This window comes from Bos javanicus, chromosome 7 (genome assembly GCF_032452875.1).
Source record: "Bos javanicus breed banteng chromosome 7, ARS-OSU_banteng_1.0, whole genome shotgun sequence".
NCBI classification, from domain to species: Eukaryota; Metazoa; Chordata; class Mammalia; order Artiodactyla; family Bovidae; genus Bos; species Bos javanicus.
The window spans coordinates 12,517,071-12,542,346 of NC_083874.1; the positions used below are offsets into that span (position 1 = coordinate 12,517,071).

Consider the following 25,276-nt stretch of genomic DNA (forward strand, 5'->3'; position numbering starts at 1 on the left):
TGACAACTTATCGAAACTCATAAAGCCTCAGTTGATTTGAAATTTTGAAAAGGAGATAATATCTAACACAAGTCCAAATCCTGTAAGATGACTTTTTGGACAATCTTTTACCGATACAACCTATTATCATTTATGGTTTGTGGCCATCCTTATTGTGATTTGTTCCGCCCTTCTGTTTGAATACAAGTGTGAACCTGGTAGTTTTTTTTTTTTTTAATTAAATTTTATTTTCTTATTGGAGTATAGTTGCTTTACAGTGTTGTGTTAGCTGCTGCAGTACAGTGAAATGAATCAGCTATAGGTATACATATATCCCCTCCAACCTGGCAGTTTTTGGCAAGAAGGCACTAACAAAAAAAGATTGAAAATTTTAATTAAGAATAAATGAGAAATCCATTTTGACAAAAATTATACTATGGAAAAATAAAATCTGCCTAAAGAAAAATATACATGGTAATACTGAGTCAAAATGTTTAATGATTAACCTGAAAAAAACACCAAGTTGATATAAAAATCCACAATTACAATAGGATGTTTCAATATATCCTAATTTGTTACTATAGAAGTTTTTTGAAAGAATTAATGAAACACTTCTTAAAAATCTACAGAAGCATTAGACCTAAAAAAACGAACATCGTTTTCAGTCGCATACAATTAAACATAACTGAAAATGTACTGAGGAATTATGTTCAACTAACTGAGTAATTGGAAATAGCCACAATTTATCTGGTAAGAGGAAGGTGCAGATTCTCACATGGAAGGACTGGGTCACTGATACACTGAACAGCGCAGCAGAGGAACACACAGCAGATCATGCGGTTCCTTTGATGGCACCATCATAGCTATCGCTGTGGAATCAGGAGCACTTGGTCACTAGCACGATCAACAGAACCAAGTGTTTACTACACAAATTAGACCTTATACAAATACAATATAGAGGAGGGGAGTCAGTGCGTCACCAAACTTTTTCAGCCTCAACAGTCTTAAATTTGTTGTCCAGTGGACACATGAGCACTTAAAGGAGAATCCAAACTGTGCTGGGTCTTTGTTGTGGAACAGGTCTGAGGAAGTGGAAGTCATTTGGTGGGGGTAACCAGGATACTTTGGACTGGCTGAGCCAGAATCAGGAAAACGGGCTGGAACCAGGTATATGTGAAACTACTATGTGGCTCAAAAACTAAGGCCTTTTTACTTTGCCTTCCAGATGTCATGCAAGGGAGGCTAGTGAATTCTAACATAGAACCCTAAAAAGAACAGGTTCTAGAAAATGTAGGTCACTGCGTATTACTCATGTTGACAGAACACACTCCAAGAGACCATCTCCAATCTACATTTTATGGTCCTGTCACAGGTCTCTCTTCTTTTCATAAATATAAAGACTTACTGGTCTGTTAGTGTTATTACAAAAATAAATAAAAGTTTAAATGTTAATAGCATGACATTTCTAGCTACTTTTTAATCTCACAGACTTGAAGCCCTGTGACAGGAGGAACCACATCAGTTATGTTCACTGTTTGTTCACAGCACAGGCACATAGTAGGTGCTGAATATGAATGGAGGAATGGTAATGCTACTAGTTGACTTCAGAGATATCTTATAGTTATTCTAACTGCATTATGGCTGAAAGAGACCCTAAATGGTGATATCAGAATACTGTAGGAGGATTTTTAATGTGCTCTTGGGGGAAAAAATGTCACTACAGTGCAAAGGTGTAGTTATAAATTTAAATCTAAAATAACCAAACTCGCAAACAATGTAAAGGTGCTTCATTTAAGTATGAAGGTGATGTCAACATGGGTCTCTTTTCTTAATGTAAAGCCTATTACCCAAATCACAGTCAGATGGAATGACAGAGTTGAGAGAAAAGGTGTAACTAAGTCAAATAAGATTATACTCTGTGATAAACTTTGCATACTTACAACTTTATGGCAACTACTTATTAGCAAGGAAAATGGAAAAATGCTCTTTTGACAAAAGTTTTTCTAATAAAAGATGAATATTTACAGTGGGTAAGAAATATCCAGTACCTGCCACAGGAAGCCAATAGGAAAAATCCCAAAAACTACCAGTGTCATTATTCCATGACCCCTTTACTTACAGAACAATTTAAAAATTATTTATTTTGGCACACTATATAATGTTGGCACATTACATTATATTCCAGTTCACCCATAGTGCCAATTTCAAAATGGAAAGACAAAAATTCTATGAGCTAGTTTAAGGAAAAATACTACCCACTAAACTTGCTAAGTACTATTGCTTGAAGAGTTCTTACAGAATTGTTTCAACTCAGTCTTCATTTGCAAAGTTAACAAGTAGAATCCATAACTAACGGCTGAGTTTCAGAATAAGCCACTAATAAAGAGGATATATTTTTAACTTTTAAAACATTTATTTCATGTGAATTTTCTGGAGTACTATTATATGTTAATTAATCCGCATCAGGCTTTCCCATGTTATTTACACTTTATAGCATTTCTCTCCAGTAGTTTTAACATGACTTTGAATGTGTTTGTTAAGCTAGAAAACTGCTGTATTTATCAGTTATAATTCATCTAGTGTGCATTCTCATGACATGTTTATGTAAGGATGTGGGCCAATTGAAGGCTTTCCCACAGTGCTTACATTCAAGAAGTTTCTCTCCAGTGTGAATTCTCTCATGACTTCTGTATGAACTGGGTCGACTAAAGGCTTTCCCACAGTCTTTACATTTATATGGTTTCTCACCAGTGTGCACTCTCAAGTGACCTCGAAAGGTTGTCCGGTAAATGAATGCCTTCCCACATTCCTTACATTCATAGGGTTTTTCTCCAGTGTGAGTTCTTTCATGTACTTGAACATAACTGGAACAACTGAAGGCTTTACCACATATTTTACAATCATAGGGTTTCTCTCCTGTGTGAGTTCTTTCATGTATTCGAAATGAACTAGGACAATTAAATGCTTTCCCACATTCTGTACATTTATAAGGTCCATCTCCAGTGTGCGTCATCATGTGTCTTCGAAAGCTTGTGAGAGAAACGAATGCTTTCCCACATTTCTCACATTTATAGGGTTTCTCCCCAGTGTGAGTTCTTTCATGTATTTGCAAACCTAGAGGAGAACTGAAAGTTTTTCCACACTGCTTACATTCATAGGGTTTCTCTGCAGTGTGAGTCCGCTCATGTCTTCGAAAGGAAGTGGGACAACTGAGGGCTTTACCACACTGCTTACATATATATGGTTTCTCACCAGTGTGAGTTCTCACGTGGACTTGAAAAGTGGTGAGCCAATGGAAGGCTTTTCCACATTCCTTACATTGATAAGGTTTCTCTCCAGTGTGAGTTCTTTCATGTGTTCGAAATGAACTGGAACAACTGAAGGCTCTACCACATTGTTTACATTCATAGGGTTTTTCTCCAGTGTGAGATCTTTCGTGTATTCTGTACGAACTGGGACAATTGAATGCTTTCCCACAGTCCTTACATTTATAAGGTCCAACTCCAGTATGTGTTATCATGTGTCTTTGAAAACTTCCAAGAGAAATAAAAGCTTTTCCACATTCCTTACAATCATAAGGTTTCTCTCCAGTATGAGTTCTCTCGTGTTTTCGAAGAGAACTGGGACAACTGAAGGCTTTACTACACTTTTTACATTCATAGGGTTTTTCTCCAGTATGAGTCCTTTCATGGCTTCGAAAGGAACTGGGGCAACTGAGGGCTTTACCACATTGCTTACATTCATAAGGTTTCTCTCCTGTGTGAGTTCTTTCATGTGTTTGAAAGGTTTGATGGTATCGAAAGGCTTTTCCACACTGTTTACACTGATAGGGTTTCTCTCCAGTGTGAGTTCGTTCATGTTTTCGAACAGATTGACGATATCTAAAGGATTTCCCACATTCCTTACATTTATAGGATTTTTCTATACCATGATTACTTTCATGTTTTTGGAAAGGCTGGAGATAACTGAAGGCTTTCCCACACACTCTACATTTATAAGGCTTCCTTCCATATTCCTGATGATACTTGGATGGTTTGGGTACAGTGTGAGATCTCAGGTGCCTATTAAGGGATGAACGACTCATGAAGACTTTTCCACACACACTGCATTCCCATGGTTTAGTAGAATTTTTCGTGTTCGGATTAAGATTTGGAATAAGGCCGCTGTTTTCTCCACATTGACTACCTTCTTTACTTTCACAGAGTCTCTGTAATATATGACTTCTGTTAAAAAAGAAAATTAGAAACACACTGTTAATGATTTTTTAATGATTTTATAATAAATAGTAGTATTACATTTTTACCATTTACAAGGAAAGTGTAGGGTTTTATGCACTATATAGTATATATTGAATGCTCTGTAAGAAAGCTCAACCATTGCTATTATCATAGTGATATTTATATATGCAGTCTCTGAATATGTTTCAAAGTAAACTATTTGGGAAACAACATCCATGACATAAGAAAACATTTTTGGTTAAAATTTTCTGACAAATAAATTTGAAACTGTGCCCTTTTGTTTCCACTTGTTTTTAAATTTTCATGACATGAGATTCCCACGTGGGACACAGCTTCACATTTTAAGTACAACTCACCTCAGATTTCTTTCCTGGTTCTTGTACTGATCTTCAGTGTTATGGTCCTCCCATTCATCCCCTAAAATGCAGACCCCAAAAGATCAGTAAATTAATTATTACTTCACACGTCTATGATGACCTCAAAGTATGATTTATTTACCAAAGAATTCCCTTTCCCCATTCCAAATCTGAAAACAACATTGATGGGCAGGAAGCACTTGTTCTCTAAGTGAAGGAATGTCATCATCCTTACTTATTAAGGCCAGGTTACTCAAAGTTTCCCGCATCACATCTCTGTAGAGTTTCTTCTGCGAAGGCCCCAGCAGAGCCCACTCCTCCAGGGTGAAGTTCACAGCCACATCCTCAAAGGCCACTGGGTCCTAAAACATCACAAATATGTGTACAGGAAGATGGGTGAGATGGACAGTACTGGGAACTGTAGTCCATCCGTAAGTTTACATGTGCTGCTGTTATGAAACTTACTTATTCTGTGACCTGATAATCAAAATTCTTTTTTTTTTAAATCTTTTGCGGCGGGCTCAGCCCCGCTCCGCCCGGGCCATCGCGGCGCACGCTCGCCCGGCCGAGAACGGCACCGGTGGCGAGAAGGGAGCGGGGCTGGCCCCGCCGCCCGGCTGCCGGCCGCCGGCAGCTCGGTGCGGCGGAAGCGCGGTGGGAGGAGAGGGCCGGCCCCCGCCCGCCCCTTCCCCCGCGCCGCTGCCACCGCCCGGGGATAATCAAAATTCTTACTCTCTACCACTTCCTCACAAACTTAACAGCATCATGAAAATTTTTTCTAATTTTTACTATGATCACTTAAGTCTTGCTATTCTCTAATGGCAGGGTCCAGAGCATGCTGGAGCAATATGAACTCCAAATGAAAGAAATATTTCCATTTTAAGACTGTCAGTTCTGCCTGAGAAAAACTCATCTCCTTTAATACCCACCACATCACACAGTACTCCATTAAGCACAGGGTCACATATGCATGGGGTTTTAATGGAAAAAAACAGTGAAGAACTGAAAGTTTTTTCTTCTACTCCCATCATCAAACATGAGAGGCCAAGAGTCCTATGTAAATCCAGCTTATTGTTAGGCCCAGCTGACCATACTGTCCTGAAGTAATCCAGGCTACTAGAAGCAGTCAGATGCAGGGGACTTCCCTGTTGGTCCAGTGGCTAAGACTTCACACTCCTGATGCAGGGGATGGGTTCAGTCACGTGGGTCAAGGAACCAGATCCCACATGCCACAACTAAAGATCCCATGTGCTACAACAAAGACCCAGCACAGCTAAATTAAAAAAAAAAAAATAGTAGTGATCAGATAATGAATGAAAATAATCTTGTGGGAAAGTATTAACTTTTACTTACTTGACAGAGATTCAGTTATTCCTTTTTATTTCACAGTCCTATTTCATGGGACTAGGAAGCTATTCTGAAGTTAGTGCTCAAGCATGAGCGAAGGCACGGCAAATTAGACAAAATCTCTATATTCATGTGCCTCAGAGCAGCTTCACACCATCTTTACCACATCTATGTGAATACACTGCAAAGATAAGATGCCAGAAGAGCCTTTTCTGGCAAAATCATAACAGTGTACCCTGGACCTTGAGGAACTGAGTAAGAACTGCAATTTGCAAGGGAGTCTGCTGAAGACCACAATGGCCTGATGGTGAATGTGCCCTTCATTATAAAATACCAAGGGTTCAGTAGTTCTTTCCTCTAAAAGAACATAAAGCTTCCCTTCTCCAGTTATAGGAGGCAGTGATTCTCAACCAGCCACTCACTCAAGAGGCAGCCTCTCCACTGCTCTCATTTCCATGACCTTCTGTGGGGCACAGGAAAGTAACAGCTGAGCCTCTGGGCAGAGGAATCCCTCAGCCACATAATTTCCCTAAACACTGGACTCTGTAAAAGGTCATCACTAACTAACCTACTGATATCCACATGGACAGGACAGAGCGAAGGTTCCCTCCCAGTCATTACAATGGTAGGATTTCTTCATTCAGTTATGGCACAGAACCAGAAGTCCCCATTTCTTGTTTCTCTCACAGGAACTGATGGTCTTAAATGGAAACGCTTCTTTCATTTGTGTAGCATTTCTCTCCAGGTGCCCTGGACCCTACCATTACAGAACAGTAAGACTTTTAGTGATCACAGAAGAAATGCAGAAATAATTTTCACACCTTCATGTTGTAGTTAAACCTGTGAGGAAGTAACCACTTCCTGCTTTGGCCAACTCTAATTACTCTTTCCATAGTGGGTCCACAGTGCTTGTTCCTGCTGCTGCTGCTGCTAAGTTGCTTCAGTCATGTCGCACTCTGTGTGACCCCATAGATGGCAGCCCATCCCCCGTCCCTGGGATTCTCCAGGCAAGAACACTGGAGTGGGTTGCCATTTCTTTCTCCAATGCATGAAAGTGAAAAGTGAAAGTGAAGTCGCTCAGTCGTGTCCAACCTCAGCAACCCCATGGACTGCATGCAGCCTTGCAGGCTCCTCCATCCATGGGATTTTCCAGGCAAGAGTACTGGAGTGGGGTGCCATTGCCTTCTCCGAGTGCTTGCTCCTAATGGTGTCCTATTACAAAGTGTGCAGAAGAGAGTCACACTAGCAGGCCTGGGAGGGCTGATTCTTAGGAATGCCTGCTCACAGTTTTTGTCCTTGGTTGGTTATCTGGGAACCGGGATTTATAAGTGACCCGACCAATCTAGGGCTTCCTTGGTGGCTCAGGCAGTAAAGAATCTGCCTGCAATGCAGGAGACCTGGGTTTGATCCCAGAGTCGGGAAGATCTCTTGGAGAAGGGAAAGATGACCCACTCCAGTATTCTTGCCTGGAGAATTCCATGGACAGAGGAGCCTGACGGGCTACAGTCCATGGGGGTCTCAAAGAGTCAGACACAACTGAGCGACTAATACTTTCACTTCATTTTCCACCAACCTAACTGGTAAGAATGGTTTGGTGTATCTCAATTGTTTATAGTACATCACAAACTCTCCATTCTCAGTGACTGCATTTTGTTATGCTCAGCAGAGAGTACTTACATGATCTGCGCACCACCCCCTCCAATCACTCTTGGGTATTGTTTCTAATGAGCTAGTATTTTACATGTATTGTCACAACCTGCTGCTTGTAGGACTGAGCCCCTCCTATGTGATTACACTAGGAAAGAATATCTAGAAGCTTGCATCTGGCTTCTTTAAGAACACATTTAATTAGGTATTAAAAAAGAATGAATGAGGTATTTAATAATCCTCATGGCAAAATTTTATTTTTGTTGGATAACATTAAAGGAGATAGATGAAAATATGAAAGATGTTCTTGATGTTCCCACTACAGAAATATATCTAAAACAATCTGTTATCTAACTGGGAAATGCACTGTATCATCCCCTTGTACTGCATGGACAATAGCCAATTCATTATAGATGTAAATGTGAACAGTTAAACTGGGACACTTTTACAAGTCCCAGGTAATGCTTCATTGATCCAAAAATAGGGAGAACTCTCTCATTTAAGAAAAAGAAAAAACAGCCTTGAAGCAAGAACCTGACCAATGCAAACATATTAAAACTAAGGGAGTTATAAGACAAAAGATTAGAAGACAATACAGATGTTAAAAGGTTAGTATGTGAAGATGGACACCATAGTTTTAAAATAATGGGAAAATAACCAAACCTGTTTTACAGAAGATGAGAGACGACACATGAAAAAATGTCCATTTGCTTAGTAATAGGGAATAATGAGGCAACATGTCAAGCAGATTATATTTCACTCTAAGGACAAAAATTAGTTAACTAAATAATCCCAAGTGTTGATGACCATAGACGACAAATAGGTAAATTAGGCATGAGTAGAGGAAGCATCAACTGATGCACCCCACTGCCATTTCCTGTAAATCTGAACTGGATCGCCATCAGTTGTCCTCCAGAGTCCACAGAATTTACATGTATTTGTACTTGGAGACCGATACAAGAATATAGAAAATATATTTTCAATGAGATTAAAAATTCAACTAGGGGGAATTCCCTGGTAGTCTAGTGGTTAGGACTCCACACTTTCACTGCCAAGAGCCCTGGGAACTAAGATCCCACAAGCCACTCAGCATGGCCAAAAAGAATACATAATAAGTAAACTGGAAAAAGCCCAAACCCCATAACCACTGCAATGGATGAACCTTGACTGGCCCCCAGTCTCAGACACTAGGTGTGTATCAAACATCTGCTGCTAAAAGCAACCAAAAAACATTTTGAATGTAATTTAATATTTATTGAAAGGTTAAAGCAGACAAAACTAAAACAACACTGAATAGTGAAAAGAGCAGAAGGTAAAGGTATGACTAAAGAATCAACAGAGATCCTCTATGGGCAGCATGGAGATGAGCTGGGGAGCAGAACATCAAAAGACTCTAAAAACCGCCCAAAGGCCCACTTATGAATCTTCACGGTTACAAAGATGTTTATACTCTTATTATTGCTACACACTCCAATAAAGCATTTTGTACATTCTTTTTTGGAAAATATGTGATGATTTAAAAAAAAGGAATTAATGAAGTTTGGAGAAGAATGTAATTTTACTGTGTTTGCCCTGTGATGGGGCAATCTTGAGTTTTAACTCAGATTCTGGCAGCAAAAACTGCTAACAAGACAGAGGTCTATTTTGAAAGAATTGGTTACATAACCTCACCCCTGCACTTATTTTTTAAAAATAAAGGCTGGGCCTTCCCTGTGGCTCAGTGAAGAGGCTGCCCTCTAGTGCAGGAGACGCAGACCCTGATCTGGGAAGATCCCACATCTGCACAGCGACTAAGCCCGTGGGCCACGACTACTGGGCCTACGCTCTAGAGCCCACACACTGCAGCTCCTGAAGCCGACGGGCCCCAGAGCCCACACTCCACGAGAGAAGCCACTACAGTGAGAGGTGTGTGCGCTGCCAGTGAAGAGTGGTTCCCCTCTCATAACTAGAGAAAGCCTGCAGGCAGCAAGGAAGAGCCAGCGCAGCCAAAAATAGATTATCTGTGTATTTAATAAACATATATAAAAGGTGACATGAACTGGTATAGGAAGATGTGAAGGATTTTTCAATAGAATGGTTAAGTAGTGTTACAGTAGAAAAGCCACATTCCCTCATCTGTAAGTCTTACAGTCTCCTGCACAAGCATGTGGACTACATCTAAGATTTGGCTCAGATGTCCAGACGGATGACAACATGCACTCAATGTCAAGAGTGTATGACGCTTTTCATTTTCACAATCCAAGTGTCTGGGGAGGGGAGGGTGGGCTTCTCAAGCATGGGAAACGCCTTCAGAGAGTAAGATAAGGTGCCTGGCCTGGACTTTTTTTTTTTTTAATTGAGATTAGAGGGTAGGCTAGGGTGAGAGTTTGCATACTCCTGGGAAGAAACTACTATGGCCTTACTTGCTTGCCGGCACCAAAGGCAGGAACCCTTAGGTTTTCTTAGCATTTTGTACAGATGTGGGGCACAAAGTGGAATAAAGAGGAATAAAAGTACAAAGCTGTCAGCAGACGAGGATGGACATGTACACTCTGCTATATTTAAAATGGAAAACCAACAAGGACCTGCTGTATAGCACAGGGAACTCTGCTCGATGTTCTGTGTGTGGCAGCCTGGATGGGAAGGGGAGTCTGGGTGAGAACAGATACATATATGTGTATGGCTGAGTCTCTTTGCTGTTCACCTGAAACTATCACAAGAGTGTTTGTTAATCAGCTATACTCCAATATAAAATACAAAGTTAAAAAAAAATTGAGGTCAGAGACTTCCAGTCCCTGTTCGGTCATGTATGGAGTTTAGAAGCTAGCATTAGCATCCTCACAAGATAATCACCAACTAACTAAATACCAACAACTCCTCTTAGACCCAGAACCATCAGAGAATTTAGGTAATGGGGACACTGCTGTCTCCAAAATCAGCGAGACAAAAAAACAGCCATTTAAAAATATGCCCAAGATATTCTTGCTCTCCAAATGTCGGAGTAGAGGACAAAAGAGCCCGTGACAGTGATAGGTCTCCCCCGCTCCGTACATCAAATATGTGTGGCATCTCTTAACATTACTGCTCCAACTCTATGTCATCAAAATATGTGGCCACCCATTCAGGTCAATTCTAACGCTCCCTGGAGTTAGCGTTAGACTTCACAGATTGAACACTCACTGCCACAAGACTGCCCCCATTTAAGCTGCTGGCCACAAACAAGGTGCCTGGGCTACTGACATTTCTACTCAGCTGCCTGTACATTCATAGATCCCCTTGACACTCCCTCAGGTTTGCTAATTTACTGGAATAATTCTGAGAACTCAGGAGGACACTTGACTTACTATGGTTGGTTTATGATAAAGGATACAACTCAGGAACAGCCAAATTTGGAAGAGATGCATAGGGAAAAATGTGGAACAGAGGGTGAGGGGGTGGGGTCAAGGAAACAAAAGCAAGTGTTAACTAATGGGGCCTAATCAAACTTACCATTGACAAAGAAACCATTGAGAAAATGAAAAGACAATGTATTGAATTAGAAAGATATCTGCAAATGTTAATGACTGATAAGGGGTTAATATCCAAAATACAGAAACAACTCATACAACTCCCAGAAAAAAAATAACCTGATTAAAAACTAGCAAAAGGGGGACTTCCCATGTGGTCCAGTGGTTAAGACTGTGCACTTCCAACACAGGGGCACAGGTTCAATCCCTAGTTGGGGAACTAAAATCCTATCTGCTGTGTGGTGCAGCCAAAAAAAAACACCTTTTTAAAAATGAGCAAAATACCCGAGTAGATATTTTTCCAAAGAAGGCACACAGATGGTAAACTGGCATATGAAAAGATGCTCAACATCACTAATCACTGGAGAAATGCAAATCAAGACAATTAGCGATCCCATCACACCTGTCCGAATGGATACCATTAAGAAGCCAAAAATAACAAGCGTTGGTGAGGATGTGGAGAAAAGGGAACCCTTGTACACTCTTGGCAGCAATGTAAATTAGTGCCAACTAATAGGGAAAACAGTGTTGAGGGTTCTCAATAAACTTAAAATAAAACTGTTGTTGTTTAGTCACTAAGTCATGTCCGACTCTTTGCGACCCCATGGACTGTAGCCTGCCAGGCTCCACTGCCATGCCATTTCCCAGGCAAGAATACTGGAATGGGTTGCCATTTTCTTCTCCAGGGGATCTTCCCAACCCAGGGATTGAACCTGCATCTCCTGCATTGGCAGGTGGATTCTTCACCACTGAGCCACCAGGGAAGCCCAAGAACTACCATATGATCCAGCAATTCCATGCCTGGGTATATGTCTGAAGAAAACGAAAGCACTTTAAAAAAGATACACACTCCCCAGTGTTCATAGCAGCATTATTTAAAATAGCCAAGATATGGCGGCAACCCAAATGTCATCCATCAACACACTGATGGATAAAGATGTGGTACATATATACACTGGAATACTTCTTGGCAATAAAAAAGAATGAAATTCTGCTATTTACAACAATATGGATAGATGGAGGGTACTAAGTCAGTCAGACTAAGAAAAACAGATACTGTATGATTTCACTTACAGGTGAAATCTAAAGGAAACAAATGAAAATAACAAAACAGAAACAGCCTCACAGATAGAACAAACCAGCAGTTACCAGTGGGGATGGGAAGTGGGGAGGGGAGATAAGGGTAGGAAGTTAAGAGGTACAGATGTATAAAATAAATAAGCTACAAGGTTAAGGTTAGCGAATGTAAGCTTTTATATACAGAATGGATAAACAACAAGCTCCTACTATAAAGCACAGGCAACTATATTCAATATCCCCATGATAAACCATAATGGAAGAGATTAAAAAATATATAAGTGAATCATTTTGTTATGCAGTAGTAACTACAACATTATAAATCAGCTATCAATTCAGTTCAGTTCATTTCAGTAGCTCAGTCGTGTCCGACTCTTTGCGACCCCATGAATAGCAGCACGCCAGGCCTCCCTGTCCATCACCAACTTCCAGAGTTCACTCAAACTCCTGTCCATCGAGTTGGTGATGCTATCCAGCCATCTCATCCTCTGTCATCCCCTTCTCCTCCTGCCCACAATCCCTCCCAGCATCAGAGTCTTTTCCAATGAGTCAGTTCTTCGCACGAGGTGGCCAAAGTACTGGAGTTTCAGCTTTAGCATCATTCCTTCCAAAGAACACCCAGGACTGATCTCCTTCAGAATGGACTGGTTGGATCTCCTTGCAGTCCAAGGGACTCTCAAGAGTTTTCTCCAACAGCACAGTTCAAAAGCATCAATTCTTTGGCGCTCAGCCTTCTTCACAGTCCACCTCTCACATCCATACATGACCACAGGAAAAACCATAACCTTGACTAGATGGACCTTTGTTGGCAAAGTAATGTCTCTGCTTTTGAATATGCTATCTAGGTTGGTCATAACTTCCCTTCCAAGGAGTATCTTTTAATTTCATGGCTGCAATCACCATCTGCAGTGATTTTGGAGCCCTCCAAAATAAAGTCTGACATTGTTTCCATTGTTTCCCCATCTATTTGCCATGAAGTGGTGGGACCAGATGCCATGATCTTAGTTTTCTGAATGTTGAGCTTTAAGCCAACTTTTTCACTCTCCTCTTTCACTTTCATCAAGAGGCTTTTTAGTTCCTCTTCACTTTCTGCCATAAGGGTGGCGTCATCTGCATATCTGAGGTTATTGATATTTCTCCCAGCAATCTTGATTCCAGCTTGTGCTTCTTCCACCCTAGCATTTCTCATGATGTACTCTGCAAATAAGTTAAATAAGCAGGGTGACAATATAGAGCCTTGACGTACTCCTTTTCCTATTTGGAACCATTCTGTTGTTCCATGTCCAGTTCTAATTGTTGCTTCCTGACCTCCATGTAGGTTTCTCAAGAGGCAGGTCAGGTGGTCTGGTATTCCCATCTCTTCCAGAATTTTCCGCAGTTTATTGTGATCCACACAGTCAAAGGCTTTGGCATAGTCAATAAAGCAGAAATAGATGTTTTTCTGCAACTCTCTTGCTTTTTCCATGATCCAGCGGATGTTGGCAATTTGATCTCTGGTTCCTCTGCCTTTTCTAAATCCAGCTTGCACATCTGGAAGTTCGCGGTTCATGTATTGCTGAAGCCTGGCTTGGAGAATTTTGAGCATTACTTTACTAGCATGTGAGATGAGTGCAATTGTGCGGTAGTTTGAGCATTCTTTGGCATTGCCTTTCTTTAGGATTGGAATGAAAACTGACCCTTTTCCAGTCCTGTGGCCACTGCTGAGTTTTCCAAATTTGCTGGCATATTGAGTGCAGCACTTTCACAGCATCATCTTTTAGGATTTGAAATAGCTCAACTGGAATTCCATCACCTCCACTAGCTTTGTTCATAGTGATGCTCTCTAAGGCCCACTTGACTTCACATTCCAGGATGTCTGGCTCTAGGTGAGTGATCACACTATCATGATTATCTGGGTTGTGAAGATCTTTTTTGGACAGTTCTTCTGTGTATTCTTGCCACCTCTTCCTAATATCTTCTGCTTCTGTTAGGTCCATACCATTTCTGTCCTTTGTTGAGCCCATCTTTGGATGAAATGTTCCCTTGGTATCTCTAATTTTCTTGAACATATCTCTAGTCTTTTTCATTCTGTTGTTTTCCTCTATTTCTTTGCATTGATCGCTGAGCAAGACTTTCTTATCTCTTCTTACTATTCTTTGGAACTCTGCATTCAGATGCTTATATCTTTCCTTTTCTCCTTTGCTTTTCACTTCTCTTCTTTTCACAGCTACTTGTAAGGCCTCCCCAGATATCCATTTGGTTTTTTGCATTTCTTTTCCATGGGGATGGTCTTGATCCCTGTCTCCTGTACAATGTCATGAACCTCCACCCATAGTTCATCAGGCACTCTATCTATCAGATCTAGTCCCTTAAATCTATTTCTCACTTCCACTGTATAATCATAAGGGATTTGATTTAGGTCATACCTGAACGGTCTAGTGGTTTTCCCTACTTTCTTCAATTTAAGTCTGAATTTGGCAATAAGGAGTTCATGATCTGAGCCACAGTCAGCTCCCAGTCTTGTTTTTGGGTATAGAGCTTCTCCATCTTTGGCTGCAAAGAATATAATCAATCTGATTTCAGTGTTGAGCATCTGGTGATGTCCATGTGTAGAGTCTTCTCTTGTGTTGTTGGAAGAGGATGTTTGCTATGACCAGTGCATTCTCTTGGCAAAACTCTATTAGGCTTTGCCCTGCTTCATTCTGTATTCCAAGGCCAAATTTGCCCGTTACTCCATATTTCAATTAAAAAAAAAAAATACTGGGGGGAAAAAAAAAACACAGGAGAAAATCTAGGTGACCTTGAGGTTTTTTTGGTGACCTTGAGTTTGGTGATAAGTTTTTTGATTCAACACAACAAAAGCAGGATTGATGAAAGGAAAAAAAAAATCAGTAAACTAATGTCATTAAAATGACAGCTTTCTCTATGAAAGACAGGGTTAAGAGACTGAAAACAAGCTACAGACTGGGAGAAAATCTCTACAAACCACTTATCTGATAAAAGACCAGCATCCAAAATATCTAAACAACTCTTAAAACTCAACAATAAGACAGACCACACAATTAAAAATGGACAAAATATCAGAACACACCCCTCACCAAGCCACATGGATGGTAAGCAAGCATAAGAAAAGATGCTCATGTCTTATGTCATTAGGATTGCAAATAAAAGAATAATAATATCATTTCTAGATACTTGTTACAAAATCCTAAAATTAAAAAAACAACAACTGAGAATAAGCATTAAAGGATGGAGAAGATGCGGAGTGACAGGAACCCTCACTCACTGCTGGTGGGAATGGAAAACAGTACGCCTTCATGGGAAAACGGGCAGTTTCTTACAATACTTAACCGTATAATCCAGCAACCAGGCTCCTTTGTAGTTTACCAAATCAGTTGAAAACTTGCTGTCACAGGGGCTTCCCTGGTGGCTCAGGGGTAATCTGCCTGCCAATGCAGGAGACACAGGTTTGATCCCCAGTGTGGGAGGATCCCACATGTCGCAGAGCAGCTGTCCCATGCACCACAACTACTGAGCCTGTGCTCTAGGACCTGGGAACCACACGCAGCCTCTGTGTCCTAGAGCCCAGGCTACGCCACAGGAGCTGCTACCACCACAAGAAGCCTGCACACAGCAACTAGAGGTAGCCTCTGCTCTCCACAACTAGAGAAAAGCTGGTGCAGCAAGGAAGCCCCAGTACAGCCAAAAACAAAACCCACCCAGAACATCTTCATTCATAAAAATACCTGTGTGTGAATTGTTTATAAAAGGTTTACTCATGATTGCCAAGACTTACAGGTAAACAAGAAATTCTCCAACAGGTGAATGGAAAAATAATCACTAGAACATCAATATAATGAAATGTTATTCACTGTTAAAAGGAAACAAGGTATCAAACCAAAAAGACAGAGAGAACCTTAAAATCATTGTTAAGTGAAAGCAGCCAACATGATAAGGCTACATACTGTATTATTCCAACCACAGTTCTGCAAAGGGAAAAAACCACGGGACAATGGAAAATCTGCGTCTGCAGGGATTTGGGGGTGGGAGGGAGGAATGAATAAATGAATAGGGGGAGCACAGGGGACTTTCAGGGCATGAAAGTAGAATACACGACATGGACATGACAGAAACAAGCTCATTTTACGTTGCCGAAGCCCACAGACTGTCTAAACAAGAGTCAACGTTGTCCTAAAATGTGGACTGTAATGTATCAGCATTGGTTCAACGAATTTAACAAATGTACCACAATAATACAGGATATAAAAAACAGGGCAAAACTATGATGGCAGAGGGGTTAAGTATGACCTTTCTGTACTTTGTAACCAAGCTTTCTATAAACCTAAAACTGCTGTAGAGAAAGGTAACATCTATCAGGGAAAAAAAAGAAGATGAAGTAAAAAAGGCATTAATATTCATCTCAGATGACTGAAAAAGGCCATCTTTGTTCAGTTGATTTGAAGTTACTTCAGTCACTATGGCACTCTTATAAAGGCCTGTATCCTGCAAACAGAGAATTAAAACCCCACTGAATGCCGTGTTCCAACGGATGTGCTCTGATGTGGTTAAGAGTGTCCTAGGGAGGCCTCAGTATATATACAGACAAGTGTTACCTTGATGTATATTGGGGATACCTGTTAGGCAAGAGATTGCCAGAATTCTTTTATCACACACTCTTAGACGATTGCCCAGGGGTCAGTAAACACATGCTCTCCAAGGTAACTGCTGGTCAGGGCTAAGATGACAGGCTGATGTTGAGTGTGTTGTGGACCACTGAGTCCCCTCCTTTAGCAGGATGTCCAACTAAGGGGTGAAAACCTGGATCATGTATGAATGTGGAGATGTCGTTCTGAAGTCTGTGAACTCCCCTTGCTCATCACTCAGGGAATCCTAAGGAGCCCACAGGGAGCCTAGAGGTCTGAGAAGGGGTGATGACCTTTAGCATCTGGCAAGGGACCCAGGAGGGGGAAGGCCTCCATGCCTCCTGCAGGTAGGTTATGGTGGGGGTCCCAGGGTCAGCTTTATCTTGTCTCAGGGGGGTCCCCACAACTGTGCTGAGCTCTTGGGGTGCTGTTTACAGGGTTTCAAATCCTAATGGGAATCTGGATGGGAGGTCCCATTTTCAGGGTTATCTGTTTTCAGCACAGCTCCGTCAGGAGATGTAACTGCAGCTCGAGTGGCCTACAGTGCAAGGCCAGGGCAGGACCTTGGTTAGAAGCCTGTGGACAGCTTCAGGCCTGATGGGAAACTCCAGAGGCAGGAGCGGAGGTCCCTGAAGCCTCTACTGTGACTCAGGGTTTGACGGCGCAGAGGGGAATGCCTGTCATCTGGCATTTTCACCAGAGTCCACAGCCTTTTTGTTTTTTTGTGCGAACTATTCCAGGTGGGCCATTTTACAAGTAATAGCTTAAATGGGCTCAAATATATTTCAACATTTTTTATGTTCTGATGTCCTCAGAAGAGATGTCATTAATGTCACGTCACTCATGCTCATGGCACAAGGTGGTGCGGGTCAGACCTGCCTGCAGAGACCGTGTGCAGTGGCGATGGCGCTGAGGTTCTCTGAGGCCACCAGGTAAAGGTGAAGGCCAAGTGTGCTGAGAGGCTGCTGAAAGAGACACTGAACAGAAAAGACTTAGCCCAATCTGTGAGGGCAGGATATTTAGCAGCTGCTGAGTGGATGAAGTCAGTCATTTCCAAAATGATGGGGGCTGGGAATTGGGGCTTATTTGGTGAAACAACAGCCTCAAGGTTGCCATAATCCAATGTGAGATGTCATTCATTCTTTCCAGGTTTGTAAACAGACCAAATACGCCAATTAAAGTGAAGTGAAGTGAAGTTGCTCAGTCCTGTCCGACTCTTTGTGATCCCATGGACTGTAGCCTACCAGGCTCCTCTGTCCATGGAATTTTCGAAGCAAGAGTACTGGAGTGGGTTGCCATTTCCTTCTCCAATTAAAAGGAGGGGTTAATCACTTCCTCACTAAACAGGTTTGTATAATGGTTTTCCATCCTTCAAAACCCTATTTACATTGGGCCATATTAAGTAATTAGCAATAAAGGTCAGTGGAGTTCCATTTAGCGATATAATTTTCCAGTGGCAGAAACTAAATTAAAATTTAATTTATGATTCACTGGGTCAGATCTTCCTTCCTCTCAAGCGGAAAGGAGCCTGGTCTGGATGTTCATTGTAGTTGGAGGCTGGGACTGGGGCAAAAATTCTTGCCCAAAGCCAGGAGCTTGTGTGGCTGGAACCTCCTGTCATCTCTAGAGTGGAGGACCCAGACTTCTCATCAGGTTAGGGCACAAAGGAAAAAAGAAGGTGTTAAAAAGAAACAGTAGACCCCTAAAGGAAAGCTATGACAAACCCAGACAGTGTATTAAAAAGCAGAGACATCACTTTGCCAAAAAAGGTCTATACAGTCAAAAGCTATGGCTTTTCCCGTAGTATGGATGTGAGAATTGGGCCACAAAGAAGGCTGAGCGCTGAAGAATCTCCCCCAGGAATGTCATCTTATACCAGTCTGAGCTTATTTTTGCTTTTAATTTGCTGGCCAGCACCACTGAGGTAATCAGCCATATAGGTTTTTATTATCCCTCAAAGCAAGATAATTCACTCTTTCCATACCCCTTTGGCCTTCTACCCATCTAAGCCTTCCATTTGGACACCTCTCCACTCCCTAGATGCGATGCTGTCTGATTCAATCACTTAATAAAACCAATTAAACCTTTAAAATTTATTCAATTGTATTTTTGTTATTTAACAGATCAGTGGGGCTTAAACTGAAACAAAAAGCAAAAAAAATGTCTGACTACTCATGACAAAGACAAAGGTGGGAAAGAAAAATATGCATTTACAATTGCTTCTTTTTTGATAAAGAAGCACCAAATCAAGATGCTCAAGAAATGGACTTCCCTGGTGGTCCAGTGGTTAAAACTCTGCCTTCCAGGGCAAGGGGTGTGGGTTCAATCAGTGGGGGAACTAAGATCCCACATGCCACACAGTGTGGCCAGAAATTAAAATTTGTAAAGAAAAAAAATTTCACTAAAGCCTTAAAATGATCTACACTGGTTATTTGGGAGCGGCTGAAGCAAGACCACTTGAGAGGCCAGGACGCCCTGGCATGAGTCTACTTTTGACAGTCTTATCTTACAGGTTTTTGCTAACCTTCCATGATGATTTAAAATTAACTGAGTAATATGCATATATTATATCTTTATATTTAATAGCCTTTATTTTAATTAACTTATTTTTGCTTTGAACTTTTTAAGTTTAGTTTTTACTTATCTACAGAGGAAACCCTTCTAAGATTTACTCCTTTAAATGCTAACCCTTATAAAAGTTTAAACCATAAAAAATAAGAGTTTCAAATCTCCTTTTAACAAAAGTAACAAGGGGGCATCATAGCTTCTTGTAGCTCACTCTGGGAGCTTTTTCAGAAATAAGTAACACGTAATGCATGAGGAATTTGCATGTAATCCATTAAATATACTAGGATTTTCAGTGATTTTATGTATATTTTAAATAGTTTTCCTCATGAATTCATTTGCTTCAGCAGTACTGTAACACTTAGAATTTCAAAGTTCTCTAAGGACAAGCACATACAAAAAACTGACCTACAAATGTAAAAGCCACCTAAGAACTCAAATACACTCCTCTCATATCTTGAGGATCTCTTGCCTAAAAGGAAAGAACATTCTGTTTAGTTCCAGAGTTTTTTGTCTTATTCCCAATGTCTCTCTGTCAACATACACAGAAAGCTTGAGAATCATAAACACTTAAAACAATGTCACAGACTATGAAGGGAAACTAAAGAATTGCAACAGGGCCTTCCCTGGTGATCCAATGGTTCAGGGTTCACCTTCCAATGCAGGTGGTAGAGGTTCAATCCCTGGTCTGGGAGCTGAGATCCCACATGCCTTGGGGCCAAAAACCCAAAACATGAAACAAGCAATGTCAAATTCAATGAAGTCTTTAAGAATGGTCCACATCAAAAAATCTTTTAAAAAAACCTGCATCATTCAATATATAAATGTATACAAGGAAAGAAATGTAAATATTTGAATCAGTGAGATTAGCAGCCTATTTCCCTATAATTCGGAAGAAACTGAGATTTCCAGGCTTGAGGTTCAGATCTCACACTGTGGGAATACAACCCCTGGAGTGTGTCAGAGCTGACTCATTAGGAAAGACTGTGATGCTGGGAAAGATTGAAGGCAGGAGGAGAAAGGGATGACAGAGGATGAGATGGTTAGATGGCATCACGGATCTGATGGACATGAGTTTGAGCAAACTCCCGGAGATGGTGAAGGAGGGAAACCTGGCATGCTGCAGTTCATGGAGTCGCAGAGTCAGACACAACTGAGCGACTAAATGGAGAGCGTGTCAGTGGTGAGGGTCAGCCACATGAATAGCCACAGAAATGAACTCTGGAGGCTCCAACAAATGCTCCCTTTCCAGACTTCAATTCTTACAAGTGAGTAAACTCTTCACCAGATTCAATGTAAAGTTCTAACATAAATGAACTCGCCAATTCATAAACTCTTGTCCAAGAAGACACAATTCCTGACCTTCACAGACTTTCTCAACACACTCAAATCATGAGTAATTCGTATGTACAGTTACAGTACAAAGTTCAACCTGGTAATCAACAGTTAGGGTCTCAGGGCGTCACTCTGTATCCCCCACCGTCGAAAGTGCATCCCCACCTTTCCAGGGCTGTATCTTCTCGCACTATAAAGGCTCCTTCCATGGTTGGTGAGAGCAGGTAGGACACTTGCAGGGGAAGGCTCCCCAGATAGAACAGTTGGTCCTCTGAGTACTTCCCTTTGTAGGCTCAAGGGAGCCTTAGCTAAGAGCTAAGAGCCCACAGGTCTGGGCTCCCCACTGTCATTATCATGAACTCCATTGATATTTTAAATGACACATACCCAGTGTTTGAATAATCCAACAGAACCATTCAATGCAGTATTTATGTACAAAGAAGGGAGGAAAACTGTAAGGCATTTTTTTCTATTTCAAGAACAAAACACAAATATCTATTCCTTTCAGAAAGTAAATGTCAGTCAATTATCATTTCCATGGCAAGAAACTGTAAATAATAATTGAAGAAAAGAAAAAAAAAGATCTTGAATGTTACTTACAGTCAGTTATGAGACAAAAAAAAGAAAAAATGTAACTAATGGAATGGTACAATGGAATATTTTTTCTGAAATTCACCTCTGTCTTCCCCTTTGGAAATATTTTATATTCTCTTTTAAGATCTATTGATTAAATACATTGTCAGTTACTAAAGATGGAAACTTAGGACTTCCTTGGTGGTCCAGTGGCTAGGACTGCGCTCTCACTGCAGGGGACCAGGGTTCAATCCTTGGTCGTGGAACTAGACCCTACATGCCGCAACTAGGACCCATACAGCTAAAAAAAGGCTTAAAAGTGAATAAGGTCACAAACTCAGGGAGGGACAAGGCTGACCTGGAACTATGATGAAAAGACCGACCACCCAGGAGTCTCCCAAGAGGAACCTCCACCCAGAGGGCTTAAACAAAATAGGATGTCTGTGGCTGGGAAAGCTTGTGGGGTGGAGTAAGGAGGGGACGGCACAAGACTTAAATACAGTGTAGTTCCCGGTGGTTAATTTCTGGTTTCTTCTCATGGAAAACATACACAGACAAAAAACTAAACTTTAAAGAGTCATTCATGGCCCTTGTGGATTAATAATAAACAATTTAAAATACTGCGTAGCTTGAAATGCACCACAGAGGGCAAGTAGTTAATAATGAAGCTATGAACTGAAAAGGGGAAGATGGAGTTTGGGAATATCAGGAAAGATCTGGAAATTTAGCCATTTGTTTCCTGCCCTGGGAAGAGCTGGAGTAGGGAGACAGGGTCGTGGATTTGTGACACTGTTCTTCATACATTTGAAAAGTGAGGGGAAATGAGAGTTCCCCCGCCCCGGGGAGAAAGGAGGGACCCCACAGACCGCTGCTCCTCTAATGCAGGGACCCCGAATACTGAGTCACGATTGTCCCGTTACAACCCTCTCCGTGGACACCACACAACCTGGAGCAGACACAGCCGCAGCGGTGAGCAGAGAGGCCGCCCCGGGTCCCAACTGCCCGCTGAGTCCGTGCACTGCGTGCCGCGCTCAGGGTGGGTGGACTCGGGTCCGCGGGTCCGAAGTTGACCACGGGGAGGCCCAGGTCCCACCACGGCCAGTTCCAGCAGGTCCCTCAGCCCCCTTCTTCCAACACCCGGCTCTCCCAGCTCACCATTTTTTGGTTTCTTGGCTTCCCAGTCATCCACTCCCCGACTGCCGTGGCAAGCGCAGGTCACACTGACAGGATGCCGCGGAGCCACCGGAGCCTTTTAAGGACACAGAGAAGGGAATCTGCTGCGCTGCGGGAGCGAATGGGAACCAGCACGCAGTCCACGCCACCCACGCCCGACACTGGAGCGTGGCCTACAGGCGCTCACACGTACGTAACCGGCGACTCCCCTGATTGGACAGCTCGCAAGGCCCCGCCCTGCCGTGCCTGAGTGACAGCAGGCCGGAGGTCACGTCTTTGCTTGGACCTTGACCTGGCAGGGAGGCCCCTCCATGGTCCCTGCATTGAATCCGATGGCCGCGAGGCCCTCACGGAACTGTGACACTTCTTCCCCAGAACGGACACTGAGATGTGGCCTCACCATGTGTAATAATGAGTCTCGCCCCACTTTTGATCTTTGACCATTTGCTGTGAGAGAGACCCATTCTTCCCTACCTACTCTCCCTCATTTGGAAGACTGAAAAGCCCCCTTATCCTACCCCATCCTCGGGGGCACTTGGCTCAAGTGGGAGGGTGAACCCCACAATCCTAGACCAGCCATGAAGCTTCAGGGCATGTGTGAAACACAGACCGAGAAACCACGGAAGACCTTTTCAATGTAATTTTTTTCATACTTACTCGTTGAAAGGTCAAAGGAGGCAAAACTGAAAGGAAATTGCAGAATAAAAGATGGTGAAGGTATGGAAGAATAAACAGAGAATCACAACCGCCATCATGTAAGGGGCAGGTTGGTGATGAATGAGGCATGGGAAGGTTGGGGACTCTCTCACCAACGCCCACAGGTCATTTATGAATTTTCATGAAGATTCCAAGGATGTTTCAATTATCACTAAATCTAGCCAGGAAACATTTTGTATATTCTTTTCTAAATATATATGCTGATTTTTTTTTAATTGAAGGATAATTGCTTTACATGCTGATAGAAATTTTAAGCAGTAATTAAGGTTGGCAACAAAATTTGTATATTACTTTGTCCTATAAAGTGGCAATCTGAGTTTTCACTCATGGTTTTGGCAACAACAATCAGTAAGAAGCCAAGTGTCAACTAAGAAAGGATGGGTTCCCTGAGTTCATCATCATATGTAGTTTTTATAAACAAAGGGTATTGCTATGGAAAGATCTGGAGGATTTATCAATAGAGCAAATAAGTACGGTTTATTAAAGTATATATTGGAGAAGAAAATGGCACCCCACTCCAGTATTCTTGCCTGGAGAATTCCATGACAGAGGAGCCTGGTGGGCTATAGCCCATGGGGTTGCAAGAGTCAGATACAACTTAGGGACTAAACAACAATATTGCAGTATATATAAATACCAAGTTACTTTTTCTATAACCTGCAGAGAAAGGCCGAACGTGGACCTCCACCTAAGGGTTGGTTGAATAGTGGAGAGGAGTCTGGCCTGTTTTTTTTTTTTAAGGCTGCGCTTAGGGGCATAGGCTATGGTGGCAGATCACATGCAGCCTTTCTTATCACCTTGTACAGATTTGGGGCACAAAGGGAAGAAGGGGTAAGACTTTAAAGTTGTCATCAGTCACATAATAGGAAAAATATATCCTAGTCTCTGACCCTCGTTCCTGGCACAGGGCTCCTAAAACCCTTGTAAATTCCTAAGGGAGGGATTTCCCTGGTGGCCCAGTGGCTAAGACTCCCCACTCCCAATGCAGGGGGCCTGATTTGATCCCTGGTCAGAGAACTAGATCCTGAATACTGCAACTAAGACCCAGTACAGCCAAATAAATAATTTTTTTAAATTCCTAAGGGATAAGAGCACTAGGACCATCTCTCATTCTATTGAAGTGACTCTGGTTGGGCTCTTGGGTGGCTGCTGGGTGAGGGGCCAGTCACTGGAAAGACCAAGTCATGATCATGAACTTGGAATTTTCAGCCCAACACCCTCCCTCATCCTCCAGAAAGGGGAGGGGGCTGAAAATGAAGTTAACAATTAATCATGCCTACATGAGGAAGCCTCCATAAAATCCCAGTGGTAAGGGGGGATTCAGAGGGCTTCCAGGTTGGTGGTCCATGTACAGGGAGGGTGATGCACCCCAGCTCCAAGGGACTCCTCAGACTTCACCCTATGTATCACTTCACCTGTATCACTTATCATATCCCTTAATAAACTGGTAAATGTATTAATAACTTCAGTGTGTCTCTGAGTTCTATGAGCTGCTCTTGCAAACAGAACCCAAGGAGGGGCCTGTGAGGACTTCTGATTTGTAGCCATGTCAGACAGAAGTTGTGAGTAATCTGGGGACCTACTCCTTGTGATTGGCATCTGAAATTGTGTGTGGGGGGCAGTGCTGACAGTTTTGCGAGACTTAGCTCTTAACCTGTAGAATCTGATGCTGTCCCAGGGCAGATAGTGTTAGGATTGAGTTAAGTTGTAGGACACCCCACTGGTGTCACAGAGAATTACTTATTGTGGGGGTAAAACCTTCACATATTTGGTGACTGGAAGTATCAGGACTGAAGAGTTCTGGGTAAAAGTAAAGGAGATGCCTAGGTAGGAAGAACTGGGTTTTCTCCACTCAGGAAGAAGATATCAGCAGTCAAACATTAAAAAATGGAGTTAGAGACCTCTGATCAGCAGATAAGGAGCTTAAAAGGTTACAGTCCCATCCTCAACAAACAGACTTTTTATAAAAAGCAAAGAAACTTAAAAATCAATGACTCTTCTTAAATCTATCAAAGGACTGAGGTCACAGGGTGAAGTACTGTCTCCAAAATTGGAAAGAGACTGAAAAATAGCCATTTTGAAATATGCCTACAATATTCTGCACTTTTTAATAAGTCTTGTCCTCAAAAGAATGTATTTCAACTTAGAGAATGTATTTATAG

The 25,276-nt window shown here is 41.9% G+C and overlaps 1 protein-coding gene across 5 annotated transcripts in view; it reads right to left on the reverse strand.

Moving 5' to 3' along the window:
* Positions 1 to 457: 457 nt before the first annotated feature.
* Positions 458 to 25,276, reverse strand: part of LOC133250599 (zinc finger protein 791-like) — a 68,187-nt gene continuing 43,368 nt past the window's right edge. For 3 of the 5 annotated variants that reach the window (XM_061422016.1, XM_061422012.1, XM_061422015.1), the window contains 3 exons: positions 4,809 to 4,935; positions 4,574 to 4,634; positions 458 to 4,202 (listed from right to left, as the gene is read on the reverse strand). In XM_061422016.1, the coding sequence (XP_061278000.1) occupies positions 2,552 to 4,202; positions 4,574 to 4,634; positions 4,809 to 4,935 (1,839 nt within the window). In that variant the 3' untranslated portion in view covers positions 458 to 2,551. Of the gene's footprint in view, positions 4,203 to 4,573; positions 4,635 to 4,808; positions 4,936 to 22,379; positions 22,962 to 25,276 lie in introns of those variants that run through there. The other 2 variants (XM_061422014.1, XM_061422017.1) reach the window with 2 other exon arrangements.